The sequence below is a fragment of the Mastigoproctus giganteus genome, chromosome 7 (genome assembly GCF_048544385.1).
Source record: "Mastigoproctus giganteus isolate SK-2022 chromosome 7, ASM4854438v1, whole genome shotgun sequence".
In the NCBI taxonomy this organism is placed as follows: Eukaryota; Metazoa; Arthropoda; class Arachnida; order Uropygi; family Thelyphonidae; genus Mastigoproctus; species Mastigoproctus giganteus.
Window position 1 is genome coordinate 16212263 of NC_143581.1, and position 24797 is coordinate 16237059.

Genomic DNA, 24797 nt, shown 5'->3' on the forward strand with positions numbered 1-24797 from the left:
GTATATATATTTTTTTATTCTTTACACCCCCTTTAGTATTGTCTTCCCGCCACCATACTTGTCCTAAACTAAACAATTCTAGCAACTCCCACTGCATTTTATTGGCCTGTGAAACTAAATTGTAATATGCCATTCATAAGGTAACCAATTTTTCCAAGTCTTAAGATTTTTAAGCTGTTATTTCAATAATATTGCTAATATTTTAAAATAATACCCACTGCACGTTTATAGCTTATATTCTATGTAGTATAAATTTGTGCCAACATACTCAAGACTTGTTATAAATCAAGCATGTATTTCCTAGGGAAATGTAACAAAAAATAAAATCAAAACAAATATGAAATCTCTGGGAACAATAATTTGTTCAGAAACATCACAAATATATTTACAGAAAAAATCACTGTACAATAACTAGCTATTGATTACATTCTTCGCCTTTTTCGTAGGCTTTTTAACACTGCTTGGGTAGCTACCCAAATAAATTTTCTTCCATTAAAAATGGACTTTAATATATCCTTACCTGTACACTACTTTATTCTTATAATTCACTGAAATACGCTAAAAGTTAGTAGACACGAGAACACAATGGCGGCTTAAAAAAATGCATCTGACACGAGGATTAAAGTGGCTCCCTCTATACCACTTTTAGTTCCATTTATGGAAATATCACCTTTATCAGGTGTTTTCTTCTAAGTCACTTTTCGCCTTATGAGAATTAAATTGTATTCATTTAGCGTTGAGTTATCTACTAATGTTTTCCATCGGTGACTGGTTTTACATCCAGTGATCGAGTTGGACTAGGACTTTTCACTCCCACCGGGGTTGTTGCTATATTTAAAGAAGGTGACGTACCAGCTGGTGCATGTGCTGATCCCATGGCTACGTTAGTGGATGATGACAGTGCCGGCCCCTGTCCACAAACTCTGTGATGGTTTTCCCAGTCTTTATGTTGACAGAAAGCTCCACAGTATCGAGCCACATTGCAGCCGCTACACGTTTCATTAGCTTTACGCCCACAGTTCCAACAGCTCTAAAGGAGTAACAAATGGAAAATTTTAAGTATTACAACTGCTCGTCAAAAACATACAAAGTTTGACAATTAAGTTCAGGACTGAGTCCATTTCAGGAAAATCACATGCCAGAATTAAAAACTTCAATATATTCAAAGCCTTGAGCAGCTAATCACTTTCAAAACCAGTGAAAAGACACGCTAGTGAGGTGGAACTCCAACATGATTGCGTGCAAAGGACTTACAATACGCAAGTGACCTTGTAGAGAGAGGCAATCATGGTGGATAGCTATCACTACGTGTTGCATCATTTTCTTTAGTGCACGAGACTCATCCCTAATACTTAATTGTTAAATCTTGTAATTTAAATTTAGTGTAATAACAATAAATGATATGCTTAATTGCAAAAGTATAGTATCATTGACCAGATGAAGTTGTACAGAAATTTTTACACGGAGTTTACATTGTTGCCAGAAGTAACGGGACATTAATGAATAAACATATTATGATATGACCAACACGCCTTCCAATACACGATAGTACCCTGATTTCAAAAACTCTAACAGTTTCGATCAGAGCTCATAGAAGCTGGTATATCGTTTATCAGCACAAGGGCTGCTAAAGTCAAGATGTATCTATTTAAGTTTGCCTGTGTTGCAGGAAAGCATTTCGAAGATTATGTTACTGCATACCTGGATCTGCTTTAAAAAACTGAAGAGGTCATTTAGATTTACATAATTTTCGATTAAATGTGTTAATGTCAGTGGTTCCTCTAAGATACCTTTGTGGGTAGTACAATTAGTATAATCACTGTCCTTCCCACACTCGGTGGTAAACACTTGAGTTCGAATCCCGTCACATCCACCAACCAACCAGCAAATCTACCCCGGAACAATCGCAATTTAAATACGGCGCAATATGGTCTAAGTTGCTGATGCACATAAAACTCTACAACAATCAACCGATCCTTCTAGAATTCACTCTACTATTAACAGAAGTGTGGGGTGAACCAGAAAGAGGGTAGACGGAGGATAAATGGTTTTTTGGTCTGTTTGATAAGGACATTGCGTAAGTTATGGAGTAAAACTCAATAAATTATAAATTAATTCCATTAAGCCGCCTGAAACTACACTTTACGTTGTTGATCCCTTTGGCCAACTGCTTCTTATTCTTATCGGGTGAAACTGATTTTAAAATAATTTAAAATTTAATGATAATTTCATATTTTGAATAATTTTATATATTTTTAAATGAATATAAAAGGTTAGAGGAAATGGAAATATTAAAGCTAAAGGGCTATAAAAACAATTTGAAAAGGCACATAATAATGAAGAAAAAAGTTAGAGAAGGAAGAGGTAGGAAAAAATTACATTCATCACTTGGCCGTCTCTTCGCTACTTCCTCAGGGGCTTTGAGCAGACAGATATTCATTTTAAATGAATGTGTCATACATACCCGTTTCTGTAGTCCCAATAACAGTTTTACTAAAATTTATTATCCATTTTGGGTATTCAAAATATAATAAAATATGGCTGAAAATTAATTTTATTTTAGATTAATATTTACAGCAAACTGGGATCGGCACCCAAAGCCCAACGGGTATGCCTCAGTATAAACGGGCAATCATCTTGGATGGTGATTGGTATAAGAAAGTCCGTGTCTATTCTGCAGGTTTGGCGGTAATTATAATTAATTAATTTATTTATCTAAGTCTATAAGCGTTCCCAACTTTGGGTTGAGATAGGCTGAATGATAATTTATGGGTATTAACGGGTAATATAGATAATAACTATTAAATTTGTAAAAGTTCGAGAAAAGTATTTTTATGGTGATTAGGATTAAAGGCAAATACATATAGGAATAAAATGAAGTTAAAATATATTTTACTACATCTTTAAACTAAATTATAATACTATGTTAATACGAATTAGTAATATTATCCAGCTGGGGTATCCATATCGTATATACACTGCCCTGCCATTAATATCCGGACACCTGCCTTTAGACAAAAAAAAAAAGAGCTTTTATTGTATCATTTAATATTTTGTGCTGAAACCTTTTTCTTTTATGATGGCCTTCAGTCTTCGCAGCATACTCTCAACCAGCTTTTTATAAATGTTACGTAATGTGTTCTTCCACGTGGCCTTTAACGCAGCCACCAGTTCGGCCTTGTTCTTTGGGCGATCTCAACATGCACGTACCCCACGATCCAATACATCCCAAAGATGCTCGATAGGGTTCACATCACCCCTCTCTGGGCTGGCCAATCCAACTTTTCCATGTCCATATCATATCCTCAAATCACTCTGTTACGACCCGAGCAGTATGGTATGGCGCGTTGTCTTGCTGATACAGCTATGGGCCTTCCCCGAAGTATGTCTATAATGTTGGAAGTGCATTGTCCAGGCTGTCCTGGTATTGTACAGCATTCATGGATTTGTTGATAACGACTAATGGGCCCAAGCCAAACCATGAAAGGAGCCCCATACCGTGACACTGCCTCCACCAAACTTCATGGTTGGGAGGATACAATCCACGTTGGAATTGTATCCAACATTCACATTGGATACAATTCATTCCACGTTGGAAGTCTGTTAATTCTGTTTAACCTGTCATCTTGCATGCCCAGTTTTGCAATTGTCTGTTCGAAGCCCAGTGTGCATATTTATAGCAGGTTCTGTGACGTGTTGCATGCATAGGCCCTGTTTCCCCATCCATGGAGGGGTGTCCTGATATTAATGGTAGGGCAGTGTATATACATATTAAATTTCGCCCCACCATTAGATTCAGTTAATTGACAAAAATAAATTCCAGTGCACCTAAGGGTAAAAGTCAATAATGGGATGTAAATATCCGTTGGGCTTTGGGTCCGTCCCAATCCCAGTGTGCTTTAAATACCTATCAAAAATAAAATAAATTTAATTTTCAGCCATATTTTGTTATATTTAAGATACTCAAAATTAAAAACAGATAATAAATTTTAGTAAATAAATCTGTTATTGGGACTACAGAAACGGGTATGCATGGCACATTCAGTTAAAATGACTATCTGTCCACTCAAAGCCCCTGAGGAAGTAGGCCAATATAATTTTTTCCTAAATTTTCTCCTACATTTTCCTTCCTCCTCATTCTCTAACTTCTTATTCATTACTGTATCCCTTTTCAAATTGTTTTTATAATCCTTTAGCTTTAATCTTTCCATTTCCTCTAACCTTTTATATTCATTTTAAAAATATTTATATAAATTTTAACGTTTCCTTTAACTTTATCTCATTTTAATTTAATTTTACAACATAGATCTTTATGTGAATCGACATCTACTAGCACACAAAATTACTAGACCTTAATGTCCGAAATGCCTCCCACCCAAATATAAATTACACAACAAACACAAACCAAAAATTAAACAGGATCATGCCCTAATTCTATTAATGTGCATATGTTTAATTGATAATTCCTAATAGCGCTTAAAACAAAAAATTAGCAATTAAGTATATATATATATATACACACCAGGTGTGGAAATAAAGTTCTCGGACTGGTGCAATAAAAAGAACAAAGTTAGTTGCTCAAAAATGGTTTATTTTTATTCGAAGCAATCATCACCTCACTGAATACTCTACACTGTTCTAAAAGGGAAGACCTCCAAAGAGAAGTTTAGTTCGGCAGTTAGTTTTTTCATGTCCTCAACATCCTGAAATCTCTTTCCTTGGAGAGCAATTTTCACCTTGGGAAAGAGGAAGAAATCTGCTGGTGCTAGATCCAGTCTACGCGTGTAGCAAAGTGGTATGGTCACGGTAGTGCCCACACAGGGCTCACCTTCTGGCAACACCAAGTGAGTCAGTCTCTTTTGAGATCTACTCGGACTGACCCACCTTCCCGTGGTGTGGACGAGTACCCAGAATAATCTCTCCAGAAGTATCAGGTGACTGATGCTTCTAGGAAGCCAAGCGGCCAGATATAACAACAGAACATGCACACTTCTCACACAAACCTACACCAATCACATTTCTGGACCTTTTACAGTTGATTTTGTTCTTCACAGCGAAAAGGGGCGAAGTTGAACCGTTCCAGGTGCTGCCCTTTACGTCCATATGGTGTTAGATCGAGAGCGTACTGCGAATGGTTGATCTGTATGTTTGTGAGAAATATCTGCACGACAAGTGCGAAATGGGCGGAGGCATTGTCATGCGACAAGAACCAGCTGCCTTTCTTTCCGAAATTTGCTATCTTGCCCAGGAAATCCTCTTCAACAGTCTTTGAGCCACTTGTACTGAGAAAACAGCACTCTCTCTCTCTCCTTCAGGTACAAATCCCTTGGGAATCACAATTTGTAGAAAAACATCATCGGCATCGTCTTGATCCTGAATTTTTGTAAACGAAACTTTGTGGACTTGATGGTGATGTTGAAGTCCACTGAATGATCTGACGCTTCGTTTCTGGATCGCACAGAAACACCCAACACTCTCCAATGACAATACAGTCGAGGAAATTAGAATTGTCTTGACTTCTGCTCATCCGTGCAGCACAAATCTTGCACAGATCTTCCTTTTCCCTAAATCTTCATGCAGAATTCGACGAATCATCTCCTTAATCATAACCAACCCATCAGCGGGTCAAACGACGATCCTTGCCTCAATTTCCGAACTTTTGAAACTCCACCCTCATTTTGAGAGGTTGACAGACGCTTACTTCTTGGGCCATCGCGAACATCCTCACGTCCATCTCTGAACCGCTTACATCATTCAAACACACTAGATATTTCACTTAATTTGGACATAGTGCCATCAAGGGAAGCCGTTATATTTAAATTAATTGGCATTTTTGTAAATTTATATTATTTGGTATTTTTATTAACTGGCACTGTTATCACACTGGGTACAAAAGGCCTGGGTTCGAATCCCGTCAATGGCGCAAGAAACTCTTATGGGTCCCCCCGCTAAAGCTCAAGTTTTTTGTCCAGCGAAAGTAGCAAACCGACCACAGAACACATGCAATTTATACACATAATACACATGGGCATATAAATTAATTCTTAGGTGACCCTAATATAACAGTTTTTTTTTTTTTTTTGTTTGTTTCTATAGTTACGTACTGGTTTTATTTCTCTCTTAGGAGAAAGAATATTTAAGTATCTTTAGTAAAAGTAAATACTTAAATTCAAACTAACTTTCACATCCATACCTCGTTGGAGTCATCTTGGTGAGTTACTGAAGCTAGCGCTTCTTCTGCTGCTTGTCGTCTGGCTTCACTTATAAGACGCTCCATCTTTGCTCTTTCGGCTGCTACCAGTTCGCTTGCTTTCGATTCTGCTGCTGACACGGCCTTCTGTAATTCAACTACAGCTTGCCTTTTCACTTCATTTACAGCTTCTTTTGGTAAATATGGACCAGCTGAAGGACAAAAAGAAAATTTTATTTGTTATTTATATTTATGCGTTCCTTTTGTACATTGTTACAATTATTATTTCATTAGACAACAGCAGTTAAATTGCTTTCAGAAAGTTTTAAAAATGTAAGTGAACCAATATTTTAATTACAGTTACGTTTCGGAAGCCATTGTACATCTGTTTCATCAGAGTACTTATAAAATAAATGTAATATTCGAGCAGTTAGAAACAAATTCCGAGACTGAAAATAAGAACCTTTATTCAATTTGGTCTGTTCAAGTCATGGTATGGATTCCACCAGGTGTCTGAGAGAGTCGAGCTCCAGATTTGAACATTTTTCCATCAGAATTCTTATCAGCTGCTGTATTGTTGTCGGTAGAGAACTGCCCTTTTCAACGTCTCCCAGACATTCTAAATTGGATTCAGACCTGGAGAATTACGTGGCTAGGGTAGATGTTGGAAATTTTTGGGAATGTACTTCGAACCATTTACAATCTTTGCAAAGTGGATAGTTGCGTTGTTGTACTGAAAGAATCCATTGCAATCCGGATAAAGATGAAGCACTGGGGGGGAGGGTAAGGTTCATCCGATACGATAGAAAGATAGTCATTGGAGGTAAGAACTTTTAACGGTATGAGAGGACTCAGTCCGTACCAACAGTTCATACTCCATACCATGATACCACCTCCATCCTCTTGAGTGGTCAACAGTCTGGATGCATGGCTTTATGAGATTCACACCACTCTTTCACTCTATCATTAATGCAGAAAAGTACATTTGGGACTCTTCGTGATCATTTTCTACTGTTTCAAAGACCAATGGATCAATGATGACAGGAATTTTTATGGCTCTTTTTCACAATGTGGCTGAGTTAGTCGGTCTCAAACGAGGGTAGCATTGTTTTTTTTCCCGGAAACTAGGGTTTTTCGTCCAGCAAACAGCAAATCGACCACAGAACACACGCAATTTACAGACATATATAATGTGCTATAGGGGGCCTACGTTGCTGATGCACCTAAAACCCTACAACAACAACAACCAAACTCCCAGAATGATGGATTAAGAATCCCCAGGAAAGCGTACAATATTTATCTGACACCAAAGAACTTATGATCATACCATGTGACAACTTACATTCACATGCTATACATTTAATTATCAGTTACCACCAATGGGAAAAAAAGCTTTCTAATATTTTGTCCAGTGAGTGTAGTACAGATATAAAGAGCTCTGCAATGTAAACCATTTAATGTAGACAGTATATAGACTGAACTCCTGTTATAACGCTCCCGCTCAGAGCGCTCTTTTCTTCGTGTCCATTGACGTAGGGAACACGTTTACAACGTTTTCACGCTGATAGTGCTCTTTGGGGACGGTTGTGATCCCATTTATAACGCTTTTACGTTAATAGTACTATTTGCGGCCGGTTGCAATCCCATTTATGATGCTTTTAGCATTAGCATTAGTAGAGGCATATGATTTTAGCATTAGCATTAGTAGAGGCATTAGTAGAGGCATAAAAAAACCAACCACTACTCCCATTTCACCCCTCCGTTCGTTCGAAATACCTGTCCAGCAGAGCCTTAAATTTATTTAGGCTATCAACTTCCACAACAAGGGATGGGAGTCTATTCCACCAACCAACCACCCGCTGGCTAAAGGCAAATTTCCGCACACCTATCCTACATCTGTCTTTCCTCAATTTGAATTTGTGCCCTCTCAGGTGATTATTCTGAGCAAGAGGAAGAATCCCATCGGCATTGAGCATGCTCAAGCCATTATAAGCCTTATACACCTCTATCAGATCACCTCGCCGATGCCTAGTCTCCAGGCTCTGTAATTTGCAAAACTTAAGCCTTTCTTCGTAAGAGCAACCCTTTGTTCCATTCACTAATCTTGTTGCCCTTCTCTGTACTCGTTCCAGCAGCTCTACATCCTTCTTGAAATGAGGCCTCCAGACCTGTATACAGTACTCTACGTGTGGCCTGACCAATGCCTTATACAAGGGAATAATCACATCCCTGTCCCTGCTAGAAAAATTCCTGTATATCATTGACAAGACACCATGAGCTACTCTTGCAGACCGTCTGCACTGCTCAGAGAACTTCATATCTGCCTGCACAATTACCCCCAGGTCCTTTTCATTCTCTACCACTGTCAGCGTAGTACCACAGAGTTGATACGGTGATCTGGGGTTACTGTTTCCCATATGTAGTACTTTACATTTGTCAATGTTAAACTTCATTTGCCACCTCTCAGCCCATCTGCTCAACCTTTCCAGATCCTGTTGCAGCAGCATAGTATCAGTAGTGTCCTTAACAACCCTGCCAACCTTGGTATCGTCTGCAAACTTGGACATTAAGCCTGATACACCATCATCAATATCATTTATAAATACAGAAAACAACAATGGACCCAACACTGAACCCTGAGGAACTCCACTAATAACATTAGTCCACGTTGAGCAGTGTCCATTGATTACCACTCTCTGTCTTCTGCCACTCAACCATCCCTTTATCCATAGCAGCAATTTGCCTCCAATGCCACACTTCTCCAATTTGAGCAGCAGTCTTCCATGTGCAACAGTATCAAAAGCCTTTCTAAGATCCAAATATATAATATCAAAGTTATTCCCTGCATCCAGTTCTTTTGTGACTACATCATAGTATCCAATCAAATTGTTCAGACAAGACCTGCCCTTAACAAAACCATGCTGTGTCTGAGCTATAACTGAATTCTTGTCCAGATGATCCTGCAGTGCTTCTTTAACCAGTGCCTCCATTAATTTTCCTGGAACCGAAGTTAAACTAAGAGGTCTATAATTACTTCTGTCAGCCTTTGATCCTCCTTTGTGAATTGGGGTTACATTTGCACATCTCCAGTCCATGGGTACCTCCCCTGAGTCCAAAGCTCTCATAATTATGGCTAGGGGTTTGCTTACTTCCTTTGCTGCCTCCTTTAATATAACTGGATAGATCCCATCCACCCCAGGTGCCTTTTTTATGTTTATCATCAACAATTTCTCCTCCACTTTCCTCTCAGTTATTAGAAAATCATCTAGCTCACTGCCAATGTTTACTTCACCTACGACATTCCCCTTCCTGAATAACTCCTCATGTGTGAATGTAGATGCAAAATACTCGTTTAGATTGTTAGCCACCTGAGCAGGATCCTCAACTGTTGAACCATCAATATCCAGTGGACCAATCTGATTCATCCCTTTCCTTCTTGAGTTTAAATAGGTAAAGAACTCTTTTCTGTTTTTCTTTGCATCCTTTGCCAAGGATTTCTCATAATCTGCCTTTGCCTGCCTAATCTCCTTTGTGACTTGGTTACAGACCAACTTATATCTATCATAGGCTTCCATGTCACTCATTAATTTGTATGTATCCCATGCATTTTTCTTCTCTGCCATATGTCTCATTAGTTCATCTGACATCCATTTTGGCCTAAACCTTGAACAATATTTCTTAGTTGGTATGTAAAGCCTAGTAGGTTCCAAGATAAGTTCTTTGAATGTTTCCCATTTTGAATTTGCTGTTGGTAACATCATCAGTTGGTCCCACTGTATAGAATTTAAATACTGTCTCAGTCCATTGTAGTCGCCTTTACGAAAGCAATACCCCTTCCCTTTACCCCTAATGGTAGTTACCTCTTTGAGTAAATCCCACTTCAGCACACTGTGATCACTGCCACCTAGTGGTTCATTTATCTGCAGATTCTTAATGCATGAAGAATCACTGCTGGTAATCAAATCAAGAGTGTTCCTCCCTGTAGTTGCCTCCCGAACATGCTGATGTAGAAAACAATCATCCAATAAATCCACAAAAGCCCTGCTAGTGTGTGAGTAACCAGCCCCCAAATTCCAGTCAATATCTGGGAAATTAAAATCTCCCATTATAAGACTCTCTGATTTACTGGCCCACTCTATTTCTCCGAACAGTTTCTTATTATACTCATCAGAGTCATTAGGCCTATAGCACACTCCTACTCTCAATTTTGATCTCCCAATGCTTATGTCACACCAAACTGACTCGACACTGCCCTGTCCATCAATGTCGACTGGCTTCACTTCCTTGGATTTTATGTGTTTCTTAACTAATAGCATAACCCCTCCCCCCTTCCTATCCTGTCTATCCTTTCTATACACATTGTACTCCCCAAATTCCAGTTCTGCATTCCTTATCTGTGTGACACCACATCTCTGATATCCCAACAATATCTGCCTTCGATGTTTTGAGCAATACCTCAAATTCATCAAATTTATTTACTAAACTCCTAGCATTGGTAGTACTCTTTTATGCTGATAGTACTCTTTGGGACCGGTTGCAATCCCTTTTACGCTGATAGTGCTTTTTTGGGACTGTTTGCGATCCCATTTATAACGCTTTTCCACTAATTGTACGCTTTGGGACCAGTTGCGATCCCTATTATGCCGATAGTGCTTTTTAGGACTGATTACGATCCCATTTATAACGCTTTTACGCTGATAGTGCTCTTTTGGAGCCCGTTGCGGTCCCATTTATAACACTTTTCCGCTTATAGTACTCTTTAGGGCCGGTTGCGTTCCCTTTACGCTAATGGTGCTCTTTGGGACTGATTGCGATCCCATTTATAACGCTTTCCCGCTGATTGCGATCCCATTTATAATGCTTTTTTACTGATAGTGTATTTGGAGCCGGTTGCGATCGATCCCTTTACGCTAACAGTGCTTTTTGGGACTGATTGCGATCCCATTTATAATGCTTTTTTACTGATAGTACTGTCTTGGGCCGGTTGCGATCCCTTTACGCTAATAGTGCTTTTTGGGACTGATTGCGATCCCATTTATAATGCTTTTTTACTGATAGTACTGTCTTGGGCCGGTTGCGATCCCTTTACGCTAATAGTGCTTTTTGGGACTGATTGCGATCCCATTTATAACGCTTTTTTACTGATAGTACTGTTTGGGGCCGGTTGCGATCCCTTTACGCTTTTTGGGACTGATTGCGATCCTATTTATAACGTTTTTCCGCTGATAGTACTGTTTGGAGCCAGTTGTGATCCATTTTCTGCTGACAGCGCTCTTTGGGGCCGGCTGCCTCGAAAACGTTATAACGGAAGTTTACTATATATCGTTTGATAAATGTCTTTGATCAAAAATCGATTAAATACTTTGGAAAAATGGCCCACTTACCAGCCCTTCTGCGTACTTCGGATACCCTGTCCTCAGCTGGCTTGTACTGTGATATAAGATCGGCTGGCCTCTTTTTGTGTTCAAAATCTGTACTGTCGAGATGTCGTCTGGTCCATAACAGAAGATTTTCGGACCTTTCTGTGTAACTACGGTGATGGAGAATTGCCAGCGCCCTCTTTGTCTTTTCTACCATACCAAGGATACAGTTTAACATCTGAAAAAAAATAAAAATAAAAAAAAGATTCTTTCATACTACGATTGCAGAAACAATATTTATGTAAATAAGTCGAGATGTCGTCTGCAATATTGTAATTTCGTTTGAAAACTTACAGTGTGTATATTTTTCCACTCTTCTTCCATCTCTCTCTCTTCCCCATATTCCCTATGGATTGTACCTAGAATAAGAGACAGAGGGTAAATTACTTTGGTAATACCTATTTATTCCATATTAGCACTTCATATAATCTAATACAATGATTATTGAGCTGTGAGTCGCGATCCCCCGGAGGGTCGCAAAGATCTTTTGGGAAATTTAAATATATTAAGTTTTTTAACCTTGCTGGTAGGAAGAGAGGTGCTGAAAGTGCAGAGAACTCTTTCAGCACCTCTTTATGGACTGAACAATACTCACGTTCTAATCTTTCGTATCTTTCATATCGTTCACGGTCTCTGTACAAATTGGGGCCCTCGTCAAAGCGAAAGCCCAAACTTGTAGGTATATGGCTAGGTGGAGCAGCTGGGCTTATCCTGGAAGATAATGTTGGACTGGCGATACTTTGAAGACGTTTGGTAGGGGGACCTTCTCCATTTCCTTCACTGTAGCCATTTTCTTTGAGGCGTCTGCAATGAAAATTCGCTTGGTAAGCTAGCGAAAATATACAAGGTGGGATTAATAAAAATATATTAATAAATTCAGAGCTTCTCAACAATCATCACGCATTATGGCCATGTTAATCGTTCTTGGAGGGGCTAGTTTCTTCGCCCTGGAACTCGGACTTTTCATCCCGCAAAACAAACCAATCTTGGAATATACATAAATTAAAAAGACAAGTATACTGATGCCTCGTAGTCTTATATGTCAGTGTGAAAATTTTAAACAATTCAACTCTTCTTCAGCTATTTACAACTTTGTTAACCAAAATGAGAACCATTATGCTCAGGCCATCGTCTGATCTGTTCGAATACTTTTGGTAAGGTAGTGTATTTCCCCTCATGGCCTTAGATACCTCGAAAAGATAAATGAACAGAAAATACAATAGTTTTTCATCAGGCTCAATGTTATTATTACAGCATTTGTACAGATTTTAAACTCTTAGCCAAGGAGAAATACACTAACTTACCAAAAGTATGCGAATAGATCAAACGATGGTCTGCGCGGATTTTTTAAATTTTAAAGTATTGGATTATGTTAATTTTTTTGTTTTTATGAATATTAATTGATGTAGAGATGGACGAACCCCCTCGTATCCGAAAATCAGGTTTTTCATCCAGCAAAACAGTTTAACAGACATAGAATACAAGTTTACAAACAATGACGCCTGGTGACCTTATTAATAATAAATTATATGATAATTTAAAATATACACTGCCATACCAACATATCAGTGAATGTAGTATTCAACATGTCCGTGATTTTATGCAATGATGCCCTTCGATTTACTGATACTTTTGGTGGGGTAATGTATAAACCTTTATATTATGCATTTTAAAATAAATAAAACCTTTTTACTCACACTATAGGAGGTGTCCTTCGTTTACCGTTTTCTTTGGCATCTGACTGGAAAATTTCAAACGGTTCACACCCGGGATGAGTGTTGGGGTCTAATACGATTTGCTCGTGCTGACGAAGATATTGCTGAGGGGACTGTTTGGCTAGGCGTGAAAAGTGAAGAATTTCGGTCTGCAGTAATGGAAGGTGAGACTATCAGAAGAAGAGAGAAAGGGAAAAATTGTTGTCAAACACCTTTTAACCATAAATCTTTGCTTGGTAGAAACTGGGAAAACTTCAACGCACCTAAATTTGTCAGACTTACTTTAAGAAAGGGAACAGCGAAGGGCCTTAGAGGATAACTTGTGATTTCTTGGACTTTTTGATGAAAGTCTTCTGTTGTAATTTGGGAACTCTAAAAGAAAAATATGTTTATTAGAAAAAAAAAATTGCATATATATATATATATTAGAAAATGTTTTATACACGCACTGGCCAAACAAAATCCAGTTCCACATACCATAATATGCTTGAGCTGGCTTAACAAGGCAAGTAGAGTTCATGAGGTTCTTGCCACCTGCCAACAATCCAAACAGTGTATGGAAAACTTGACTTTCTGCGCATGGTACTGATTGAAACAGAACAGTTCTGGGCTTGGTTATACAAGCCCAGAACTATTCAAGGTTATATACAAGGTTATAAGAGCTAGGAAGTGACGCTGTCAATTGTGCGCATCTGTTTTATGCTACGCATTTGTACCTTACTTAATATGAGATGAATTAAAGACACGAAGTCATAATGGATGGTAAAAAGTAAAAGAGCGAATGTGCAGCTTGATCTCAATTGTGCATACCTAGGAAGCGCTAGGAAATTCAATGGACTGCTTCCCAGGTAATTCCGTGAACTAAATATCACCTTTATATGTTTTATTTTAGTACCCAGGGTATATTCAAACTTACCACTAATCCTAAGATAAGTCCATGGATTCTTTCTCCAACTTCCAGTGAGATTTCATTGCCAAACTGTTGCAGAGTGGTAAGGAACCTCTTTAGTTTACCCAACTGTCTTACTTTACATCCAAGGGGTAAATCCATTTGGGGACCAGTGGCAGTTGAACCAGTCAGAGGATGCGTTGGTGCAATAGTTGTCGGAGGAGGAGGAGGAGGAGGAGTTGGTGATGGAGTACGTCCGGAACTAGTAGTAGGAGGAGAAACGGATCCATTCATACCTTGAAAAAGAGACACTGTCGCTATAATATCAGAAAGAAAGAAAAAGGGGAAGAAAAGTCCCCTTTTAATTGAAGGGGAATTAAAGAAATAAATATGTTGGCATTTGTTTGTACTTACTCTGTATGGAAGAAGTTTTTGGTATTGGTAACGATAAGGAAACCGATAAGCCGCCGACAGGTGGCGCTGATAGTTGTGGTTTCACAACACCGTCTGGAGAGTCCGGCATTTTGACATTTGGACAGAAATCTATAAAGATAACAGAAATTTATGAAGATAACAAAGATAACAGAATCGGGATTTTCATCCCGCAAAATAAATCCATCTTAGAATACACATAAATGAAAATGACAAGATATGTTGACGCCTCGTGGCCTTGTGTGTCACACTGACTGTTACCATCATTTGTACGCATTCTTGAGTAGCGTTAAATACAGCAGAAGTGCATATAATTAAGGTTGTGTACACTCGGTGGACAAATTATTAGGAGTCTGATTTCCAATCCCGATATTTTTCATAACACAGCATTGAAATATTTGCTTATCTCATAAAGGAGTTGTAGGTAGCGCCATCTGTCGGCAAAATAGGGAACGTGTCGATCCAGAGTTATTGCTCTGCTGCAAGTGGTCGGGCTACTGTTTCAGTAGGCGCCTACCCTAGTTGAGTTAGTCAGTCTCGTCTGTCTGGTATTTCATCCAGCAAAACAGACAAACTGACCACAGAACACACTCAACTTAAAGACACCACATGCAGCCTTAATTGCTTCAGCTGAAATTTTAAACAACCTGTTGGAGGAATGGAAGAATATTTCCTGTCCCAATACTTTTGGTGACGTAGCTTAGCTTGTTGTTGTAGTGGGGTGATGAACGGCAACAGTGGTTGCTACAACAATGCGAGCGTGTAAAGCTGTACCAACTCTAATATTTTGATAGGGCAGTGTATATGAGAGAATAAACGTCAAGGACTGGCTGTAGTCTATTGATAGCTGTCTCTCAGCGTCCTCCAAAATTCAAAAGTAAAAAGCAATTCGTCATTAATGACGTCATAGGTTTTGATTGGTCCATTTATTAATACGTTTTCACATCGGTGTAAGATTTAAGTGAGGAGTCTCGTGGTCTGCACAAGTCCATCTGTTTATTGTCAATCAAATTAATCAAGTGGGAGGAGGGAAAAAATAAAATAAGAATAGACAGAGAGCTTCGGGGGGGAAAAAGGGAAAGTCTAAGAACAGCTCTGCACTGACATAGGTTATTAAAATAAAACACAAAACGTAGTCGAGTACATTTAGAGAGAGGTTAATATTAAGTGCATGGGAGTACGTTGTAGGAGAATTATTTGTTGGGGAGTCTGGTCTGTGTCAATAAAAGCGCCATCTGCATCAGGCTATTTGTCGCTGGGAAGAGGGAAAAAAAGTACCTTTTTAAGTATCGCTTAGTGAAGCCATGTGGCCACTATCACAGTTCCCCCTCCTCCCTTTGTTTCCCCCAATTTCACTCGCATTGCCAAGCTAGGGGATTCAGCCAGCAATGAAAATAGTTTGCGTTTTATTTTCTCCTCTATGGAGCGTATAAACAGCAAAAACAAAATTTTAATTTCGATGTAAATGCTATTTGTATTGATCCGGGGTCTCCGGTCCAATTGTATCTGTTACAGGAAGTTGGGAGGCAGGTGGTGTGCGTGAAACAAATACGCACCTGTTTGAGAGTGTTGCCAAGTAACACCCGGCCCTCTTTATGAATTTCCGTTGCCTCTTATTTATGTATAACAGTAAATTTAATAGTGGGCAGTCAGGATGGAAGTATTATACACTGAGTTGCCACTTTATTAGGGACGATGACCTAATAGTATCATCGTGACTCCTAACTTGCATTGTTGACACCTGGAAGGACTGGTCCATAGATTCGTGCTGATTACCATATTTTGGTCCTTCCATCAGAGTGTAATTGGGGGTTGTCAGATCATGCAACGGTTTTCCAATCTTCCACCATCCTCTTTGGATGCCTCTTTGGTTACACAGTATGGTAGTTTCGCCACTTGGTATCGTTTGGAGAGGTCTGCTTTCGATTCGTGTTGACTGGAGGAGTTTCTAAAGTCATCTTCAACCCGCGATGTAGTTAACCAATCTCAGAGCCAACATAATCATTACTGACTGACTGCAGCTTTTCTGTTATCGTGCGCATGTCTTGTCAGTAGTGATGGGCATGATCTATAGTGATGGACTAAAATGGATCATTTCGATTATGCCATATCATTCGAATGATTCACTAGATTATGGAAAAGTCATTCGATTATGATAAATCATTAGATTATGACGAATCATTCGAATAATTCATTCGATTATTGAAATTTATCGATTAATAATCATTCGATTACTTCGATTATAGCAAATCATTTGATTGTTTCCATTATTTCATATCATTCGAATGATTCATTCGATTATGGAAAATTCAATCGATTATGACAAATCATTCGAATGTGTCGTTCGACTGATATGATTTAATGATTAATAGTCAGTAATACTAATCATTCGAATGATCGAAATAATGAAATGATTTAATATAATCGATATAATCAAATGATATGCTATAATTGAAATAATCGAATGATTATTATTCGATAAATTTCAATAATCGAATGATTAGTAGTAATTGACTTTTAATCATTCGAATTATTTGTCATAATGGAATCAATTTTCCATAAGCGAATGAATCATTCGAATGACATGGCATAATAGAAATAATCAAATGATTTGCTATAATCGAATGATTAGTAATCGATAAATTTCAATAACTCATTCGGATGATTAGTAGTCAGTTACTAAGAATCATTAAATTATTGAAATTTATCGATTACTTCGATTATAGCAAATCATTTGATTATTTCTCTTGTGCCATATCATTCGAATGATTCATTCTTTATGACAAATTATTCGAATGATTAATTGTCAGTTACTACTAATCATTGGATATCGAAATTTATCGAATACTAATCATTCAAATATTTCGATTATAGCAAACCATATGATTGTTTAAATTATGCCATATCATTCAATTATGCAAAAATAATTTCAATTATGACAAGTCATTCGAATGATTAATCCGATTATGCAAAAATCATTTCGATTATGAATAATCATTCGAATGATTCATTCGATTATGTAATCGAATGAATTGCTTGAAAATTAATTATTTGCATTACTCGGAAACTGACTCTGATGAAAGAGGTATACAAATGCCTTCGAAACGTTATCGAATTAGTATTTATTGTTTTCATTATTAACTTAGTGTTAACCTTTTAACCAATGCTGATTATTATCTAAAGATTTGTCTGAGCCTGTTCTCTGGTGGTTGACCACCAGAGAACAGGCTCAGCCAAACCCCTTAACGCGATGCAATCATAAAACGGAGATAAATAACCCCCTTAGCGTCTTAATCTACGCATTGTGTACCGATCAAAATTCACACGAGAGGAGGCTTGAAAGGGGGTTGTTTGGGCTTTCAAAGAGCAGATAAGAACTAATCATATATGCTAGTTCCCATGGAAACCAACATATGCGTTTTCCAAGATTAAAAGCTTGGAAATCATCCCAGTTTTTTTTTTTTATAATTTAAAGAAAATTAAAACTATGTTTTTGGAACGCTGTTAATTCATGTTGCAATGAGGAAGTTATGCGTCTTAAAGTTTTATCGCCAAAAGATAAAGTAACAACTGGTCGCCATATTTTTTTCCAAGTCAGATGTTAACATTTGTCTCGTGCAGATGGCGTGTTTCCATGGAAATGTGCTTGACAGATGGGAAACGGGGAAATGAATGTCCCAAAAGAACAATGGCACAGACCGTTACATGATCGGTATCTGTGAAAAGACGAATTGAGTAACGCACGGTCAGACCACTCTATTTAAAAACGCTCACGTTCGATTTTAATAATGCGCTGATTTATATTTGTGTTAATTGCTTGAACTAAGGTAGCTAAGGTATTGAGGCATCAATATGTAGTAATACATAGTAGGGTTTCTACTAAATCAATATCATTATTGACTAGATGGCAGTGTACAGAAAGCCAACTAGTTATTAAACAAAAATAAACAATTTGCAAAATTGTTTTTTCTAATTTTTGAGTATCTGATGAAGGTCATATAAAATATCACTCGAAACGTACGCTGCCATTTAATCCGTATGACGACAAAGATGCTTTCTAAATTCGTATGGTTTCAGTAGGAAACCCATTGGTGGAATGTTCATTGTACGCTGTACACTGCTGTTGGTTTCACTGTACAGTTCCACCTAGTGGTAGTGTACAGTAACCGAACTGTAATTATTAAAACCAAAATATAAAATGAAACTATAGTTATTAAAACCAAAATAAGCAATTTGCAAACAGTTTCATTTCATTTTTTGAGCACGTGATGAAGGTTATAAAAAAAATCACTCGAAACGTACGTTGTGTGACGATAAACACGTTGTCTAAATACGCATAGGTTTTAGTAGAAACCCATTGGTGACTCTTTAATGTACACTGCCGTTGGTTTCACTGTACACTTCCACCTAGTGGTAGTGTACAGTAAACAACTGTAATTATTAAAATCAAAACATAAAACGAAACTATAGTTATTAAAACCAAAATAAGCAATTTGCAAACAGTTTCATCTCATTTTGTTGAGTACCTGATGAAGGTTATAAAAAATCACTCGAAACGTGCGTTGTCATTTTAGCCTGTATGAGGACACATGCTTTCCAAATTCACATGGGTTTTACTAGAAGCCCATTGGTGGCAGTGTTCATTGTACACTGCCGTCGATTTCCCTGTACACTTCCACCTAGTGGTAGTGTACAGAAACAAACTGTAATCATTAAAACCAAAATGCAAAAAAAAATTATTAAAATCAAAATATAAAATGAAACTATAGTTATTAAAACTAAAATAAACAACTTGAAAACTGTTTCATCTCATTTTGTTGAGTGCCTGATGAAGGTTTTAAAAACATCACTCGAAACGTACGCTGTCACTTTAGTCTGTATGACGACAAACACTCTTTCCAAATTTTCCATGGGTTTTTAGTAGAAACTGATTGATGACAGTGGGGCGATTTCACTGTACATTTCCACCTAGCGGCAGTGTACAGAAAGTTAACTGTAATTATTAAAACTAAAATGTACAAAAAATTTTAAAACCAAAATATAAAACGAAACTATACTTATTAAAACCAAAAATTAACAATTTGCAAAATGTTATATCTCATTTTTTTGAGTACCTGATGAAGATTATGAAAAAAATCACTCGAAACGTACGCTGTCATTTTAGTCTGTATGACGACAATCACGCTTTCCAAATTCACATGGGTTTTAGTAGAAACCCATTGGTTGCAGTTCAATGTACGCTGCCGTCGATTTCACTGTACACAGCTATCGATTTCACTGTACACTAGTGGCAGTGTACAGAAAGCCAACTGTAATTATCACAACAAAAGTAAAGTAATTTGCAAATCACTCAATTTTTTTCTGACTACCTGATGAAGGTTATGAAAAACATTGATCGAAACGTACGCTTCCATTTTAGTTCGTATAAACACTTTTCCTAACTCCACAACGAACTATTACCACAGAAATCTAAGTTAACTGCATATCGGGTGATGTGATCATACTGTTCTATTGTTTTCCGAATAATGGGATATTCGCAAAATTTTGCTCCAATACTTGTGCCGGCACGTACAGCACATGCGCAGTACAGCAAAGAGAACTAACCAATTTCCTAACAGAGAACATGTGCCAGCGGAGTTGTTACCGATCATTAATCTGGCCATTTGTCGGAAACAATAGAGGGATTGTTTAGCTCCAATGCGTATTGCAATGACACAAGTTTCAGATCCAGAAACAATAGACAGCCGGCAAAATACCATTTATAAATAACAAACAATGCGATGTGTAATCTTCAGCAGACGACATAAAATAGGGTTGTTATAGAGGAGATTACGAAAGGAATAAGTTTGTTTCGAATAGGGGGGGAGGTTGTACCCCCCTTTATTTACTTACCTCTGAAATGGAACAGCATAATCGTCGGTCATATGCAAAAAAGAATAAAATATTCTAAAACTGAGCGCAGATGACAGATTAATTTGAGGTAACTATGGCCGGCGCCTCCGAGAAAGTCCTGCTGCAGAAACACGTGCGCTGAAATAGTGCAGATTAATGGAATGAGCCACGGAAAGGACGGCACAGAATCGGACATATGGTAGCGTTCTAGGGGAAAGTTTCAGCTGCGTCACAAAAGAGTGCTTGATGAATAAATGACGAACTCTGGGTTGGACACCAATCAGAAAAACGTCTGCTGCGCGGTTCCCTCGTATTTCCAAGTTTTAACTCTCCCCCCCCTTGCCCCACCTCTACCTGAATAACACTTCTATCTTTATAGAGTTTCTTGGGTCCTTTTCTACCTCCCCCCCCCTGCAGTGTGTAAAGCATACAATAGGAACTGGAGTGCGCATGCTCATCTGTGTGTCTGTTTGATAACTGCAGGTGCATCTTCAAAGTTAATGTCACTTTCACCACAACAATACACTGTTAGTCTCGCGAGCAACAATGGCAATCACATGACAGCACGCTATTGTTTTTATGTTAATTACCTATTAGATTCGATGCTGCCAAACGATTTTTTTTCAAACCCAGTGCACATTACTTTAAATTGTCGTAGCTGTCTAGTAAGGAAGTACACTAGTCTTCAAATTATTAGAAACATCTAGTAACGATGCTGCCAAAAGTTTTTTTTTTTTTTTTAAACCCAGTGCACATTACGTAGCTTTTTATAATGAAGTGCACTAGTCTCCAAAATATTAGAAACATCTAATAACGAAGCCCTTCAATAGTGCCAAACGATTTTTTTTAAAAAAACACAGTGTATATTACTTTAAATTGTCATAGCTATCTAGTAATGAAGTATACTGATGTCGAAATTATTAGAAACATTCAATAACGAAGTCCAAATAAAATTAATAGAAATTGGGGGATGACCGTTGGCCGAAATTATGCTGCTTATTAAATAATTGAGAATTATATTAACATATAAACATTTGCAATAAGGCAATTGAGGCCACGAGGAGTCGTGTCGTATCTGCAAATTGTTTGTACGCTGTGGTCTGTTTTCTTATTGGATAAAAAACAGTTTACTAGAGAAAATAACTACTATGGCACTTGCAAAGGTACACTTTATATACTATGTTAACAAAAATATTAGGGAGGACTGCAATTTTTCTTTAATTCTTTTTTTTTGGGGGAGGAGGGTGTGAAGGAGGTTTGTTTAGGTAAAAATGTTTCTGGGTATTTTTAAGCGCGTTCGTAGTTCCTTAGAACTTCCTTAGAAACCATATGCGAATTTAATAGGAAACTGTCTTTAATAGGAAACTGTTTCATTCTTTTTTTTTTTTAAATGTTTATCTTGTAAGTTTCTAAAGGGCCGGGAGAGAACGATAATCCTTTATAATAGTTTCTAAATCATATGCCGTGTTGCATTATGGGAGCACTAACTATAAATGTCGTATGGCTGGTTATAGCGCTAACTATTTGCATTGAGGCGTATATAGATTTTGCATCGAAATTTTTACATAGTACGCGATATCTGCCCCTTTGTCACGCGTTTGAACAGACGCTGATCACGAGCAAACAGCTGAAACGCTTCCGTCTGCTTCTTCCTAGTGTGGACACAGATGTTCTCAGGACGCATGTGCTGTTTTTCTCGGAGTGCTCAAACCGAACTGATAATAGATGACAGATAATAAAGACCGATTCCCCGAAAACTGCGTTTCATATTTGGAGTTTAACAGCGCCACCACGGAACGCTATGAAACACAAAACGGAATCGTGCAAAAAAAAAAAAAAAAAAGTGACGCGAGATGCGCCCAACTCTATTTTTCATCTCGCAAAAGGGGAGAAACAAGCCTTAGAACACACTACATTCGTACAACGACGCCTCGCGACCTGGGTCTCCTTGGCGAATACAAAACGGCCGCGTTCGGTTCCGACGAAATATTTAGGGAAGCGTACACTTTACGGCGAGCAGCGCGCAAAGTGTACACTCGAGCGCACAAGTTATGGGCGCGTACTATTAAACAGTGATTTACGTTAATGAGGTGCCCCCTCCCCCCCGAGGGAGAAGAAAGAAAAAGAAGAAAAAAGTGGCGTTTTGATAGAGTTGAGCGATGAAACAGACAGCACTTACCCTCCCACTTATATCACCTCAGCGATTACACAGCCCGACCGACAAGGTAATCACGAGGATGTTGCAGGAGCCCCGGGATCGATTGGCGATTGCAGTAAATAACGAGAGCGTTTCGATCAAGGCTAAAACCACATGCGGGCCGTGCGCACACACGCACAAGACCGTGCCAGATGCGGGTATTGGAAAGGACGAGAGAGAGAGAGAGAGAGAGAAAGCAGGAAGGGAAGGTAGCGGTAAAGCGTTTTCTGTGCGGAGCCCTACGGGCACCAGCATATCTGCTGCTTTCGGTAAAGTTCCGCTTCGCCAACGTAAGGATCTCCGTGTTTATGGCTGACGTCGCACAGATAAGATTAATGCGGAGGTGGCGAGGATTTGGTGGGGATGCGACAGGGATCGGCATCAGGGGTGGGTCTGGGGGACACGGGCGACGGCGGCAGATTAACCATCTCTCACATTGCGTCCTATTTCTCTCACTCTCTCTCTCTCTCTCTCGTTTTCCCTGTCTTTCTCTCCTCCCTGCTTTCCCCTCTTGTCAATTTGTTCCTCCATTCTCCTCTTGAGCCCCAAAACATCCATAGCAATACCTGCATTCTCTCATTCAACCATCCTCTCTCTCTCTCTCTCTCTCTCTCTCTCTCTCTCTCTCTCTCTCTCTCTCTCTCGCGCGCTTCTTCCAGTCTGTCATTCTTTCTTTCCCTTGTTTGTATATTATTCATTCTCTCTCTCTCTCTCTCTCTCTCTCTTTGCTCCTGTGTTTTTCCTCAGTTAATTTTCATTTCTCTTTGGCCCATTTTCGTTCTCTTATTCTCTGTCTTCTTCTTTCCCTTTTGCGTCTTTCCCTCAGTAAATGTTTTCCTCTTCTGTCTCATTCAATCATTCCGTTCTGCCTCCTTTTCTTTCTTTCTGTCTTGTTGTGTTCTTCCCGTCTCTCATTCCTCCACTTGTTTCTTTCTCTCTCACTGTCTTTCCTCCTTTCTCTCTCTTACACACTTTCCCTCTTTTCTTCATCTCTCTCTTTCTCCTGCTTTCCCTTTCACTTTCGCACTCTTTCTTTCCTGCTCGCTCTTTCTCTCTGTCTCCGTTCACACACACACACACAACTTCCCTTTTTTTCTCTGTCTTTCTCTCTTTCCTGCTCTTTTCCACGCACTCTTTTCCCTCTTTTTTCCACCGCTCTCTCTCTCTTTCTCCTTTTTGATATATCATTTATTTATTCTCTTTCTGTTTATCTTTCTTTCTTGCACGCTATCTTTCCAGCACTTTCCTTAATTCTCTTTTTCCCATTCATTCTCTTCACTTTCTTTCCACTCCTTCGATTTTTCTATTTCTGTCTTCTTTGTCTATCTTTCTGTCACTCGCTGTTGTTGTTGTTGTTGTTGTCATCGGGCTTAACGACACCATGGCTACTGAGGCCAAATTGTGTCTGTTCATTCTGTCACTCGCATTCTTTCACTTTTTCTCTCTCTTTCTGTTTTTCGTTCTCTGTTTTACTTACTCCCCCCCCCTCTATTTCTCCCTACCTTTTCCCTTTCTCTATCTCCCTCTGTCTTTTCTTCATCTCTCTTTGCCTTCTTCTTTTTCTCTCCCACATTTCTCGAGGTCCTTGCGCGAATTGTGTCGCTGGATCTGGAAGTCATCAGAAAGGGCATTCGTTATTTCCTCGGAGGTTGGACAACGACCATCATGGACCACCACGAACCCGAGCAACAACATCAAAGCATAACATAAATGCCTCGCTATCCACCTACACCATTTCACTCCCCCTGGGTTTGCCCAGGGTGGTACACCGCTGTTACTAACGGGCCATGGATCTATAAACAGCAAGCTAGCCTCCATTGACATTATTGAGAACCCGAGTTGCCCACGTGGATAGGAAGAGGACTGGGATTCACCTCCTGTACAGTTGTCCACTGTACGAAGACCAGCACGCCATCCTCAAAACCACAATTCAAGATCTCCCACTGGAAACGAGTACTTATAAACAGGAACGTTACTATTTTGCACAATCAAGGTTTGCCCAGGACCTCTTCCTCAAATGACGAGTTCTACTAAACCACCACCGTGTACTTGCAGATGACAA

The 24797-nt window shown here is 38.8% G+C and overlaps 1 protein-coding gene across 4 annotated transcripts in view; it reads right to left on the minus strand.

Annotated features, from left to right (window-relative positions):
- Positions 1 to 522: 522 nt before the first annotated feature.
- Positions 523 to 24797, minus strand: part of LOC150082578 (protein CBFA2T1-like) — a 38222-nt gene continuing 13947 nt past the window's right edge. For 2 of the 4 annotated variants that reach the window (XM_090378694.1, XM_090378696.1), the window contains exons 2-10: positions 14629 to 14757; positions 14242 to 14510; positions 13608 to 13697; positions 13308 to 13495; positions 12206 to 12414; positions 11905 to 11969; positions 11575 to 11788; positions 6194 to 6402; positions 523 to 1030 (exon numbers count right to left, since the gene is read on the minus strand). In XM_090378694.1, coding sequence (XP_090234820.1) covers positions 749 to 1030; positions 6194 to 6402; positions 11575 to 11788; positions 11905 to 11969; positions 12206 to 12414; positions 13308 to 13495; positions 13608 to 13697; positions 14242 to 14510; positions 14629 to 14757 — 1655 coding nt within the window. In that variant the 3' untranslated portion in view covers positions 523 to 748. Of the gene's footprint in view, positions 1031 to 6179; positions 6403 to 11574; positions 11789 to 11904; positions 11970 to 12205; positions 12415 to 13307; positions 13496 to 13607; positions 13698 to 14241; positions 14511 to 14628; positions 14758 to 20538; positions 20664 to 24797 lie in introns of those variants that run through there. The other 2 variants (XM_090378695.1, XM_090378697.1) reach the window with 2 other exon arrangements.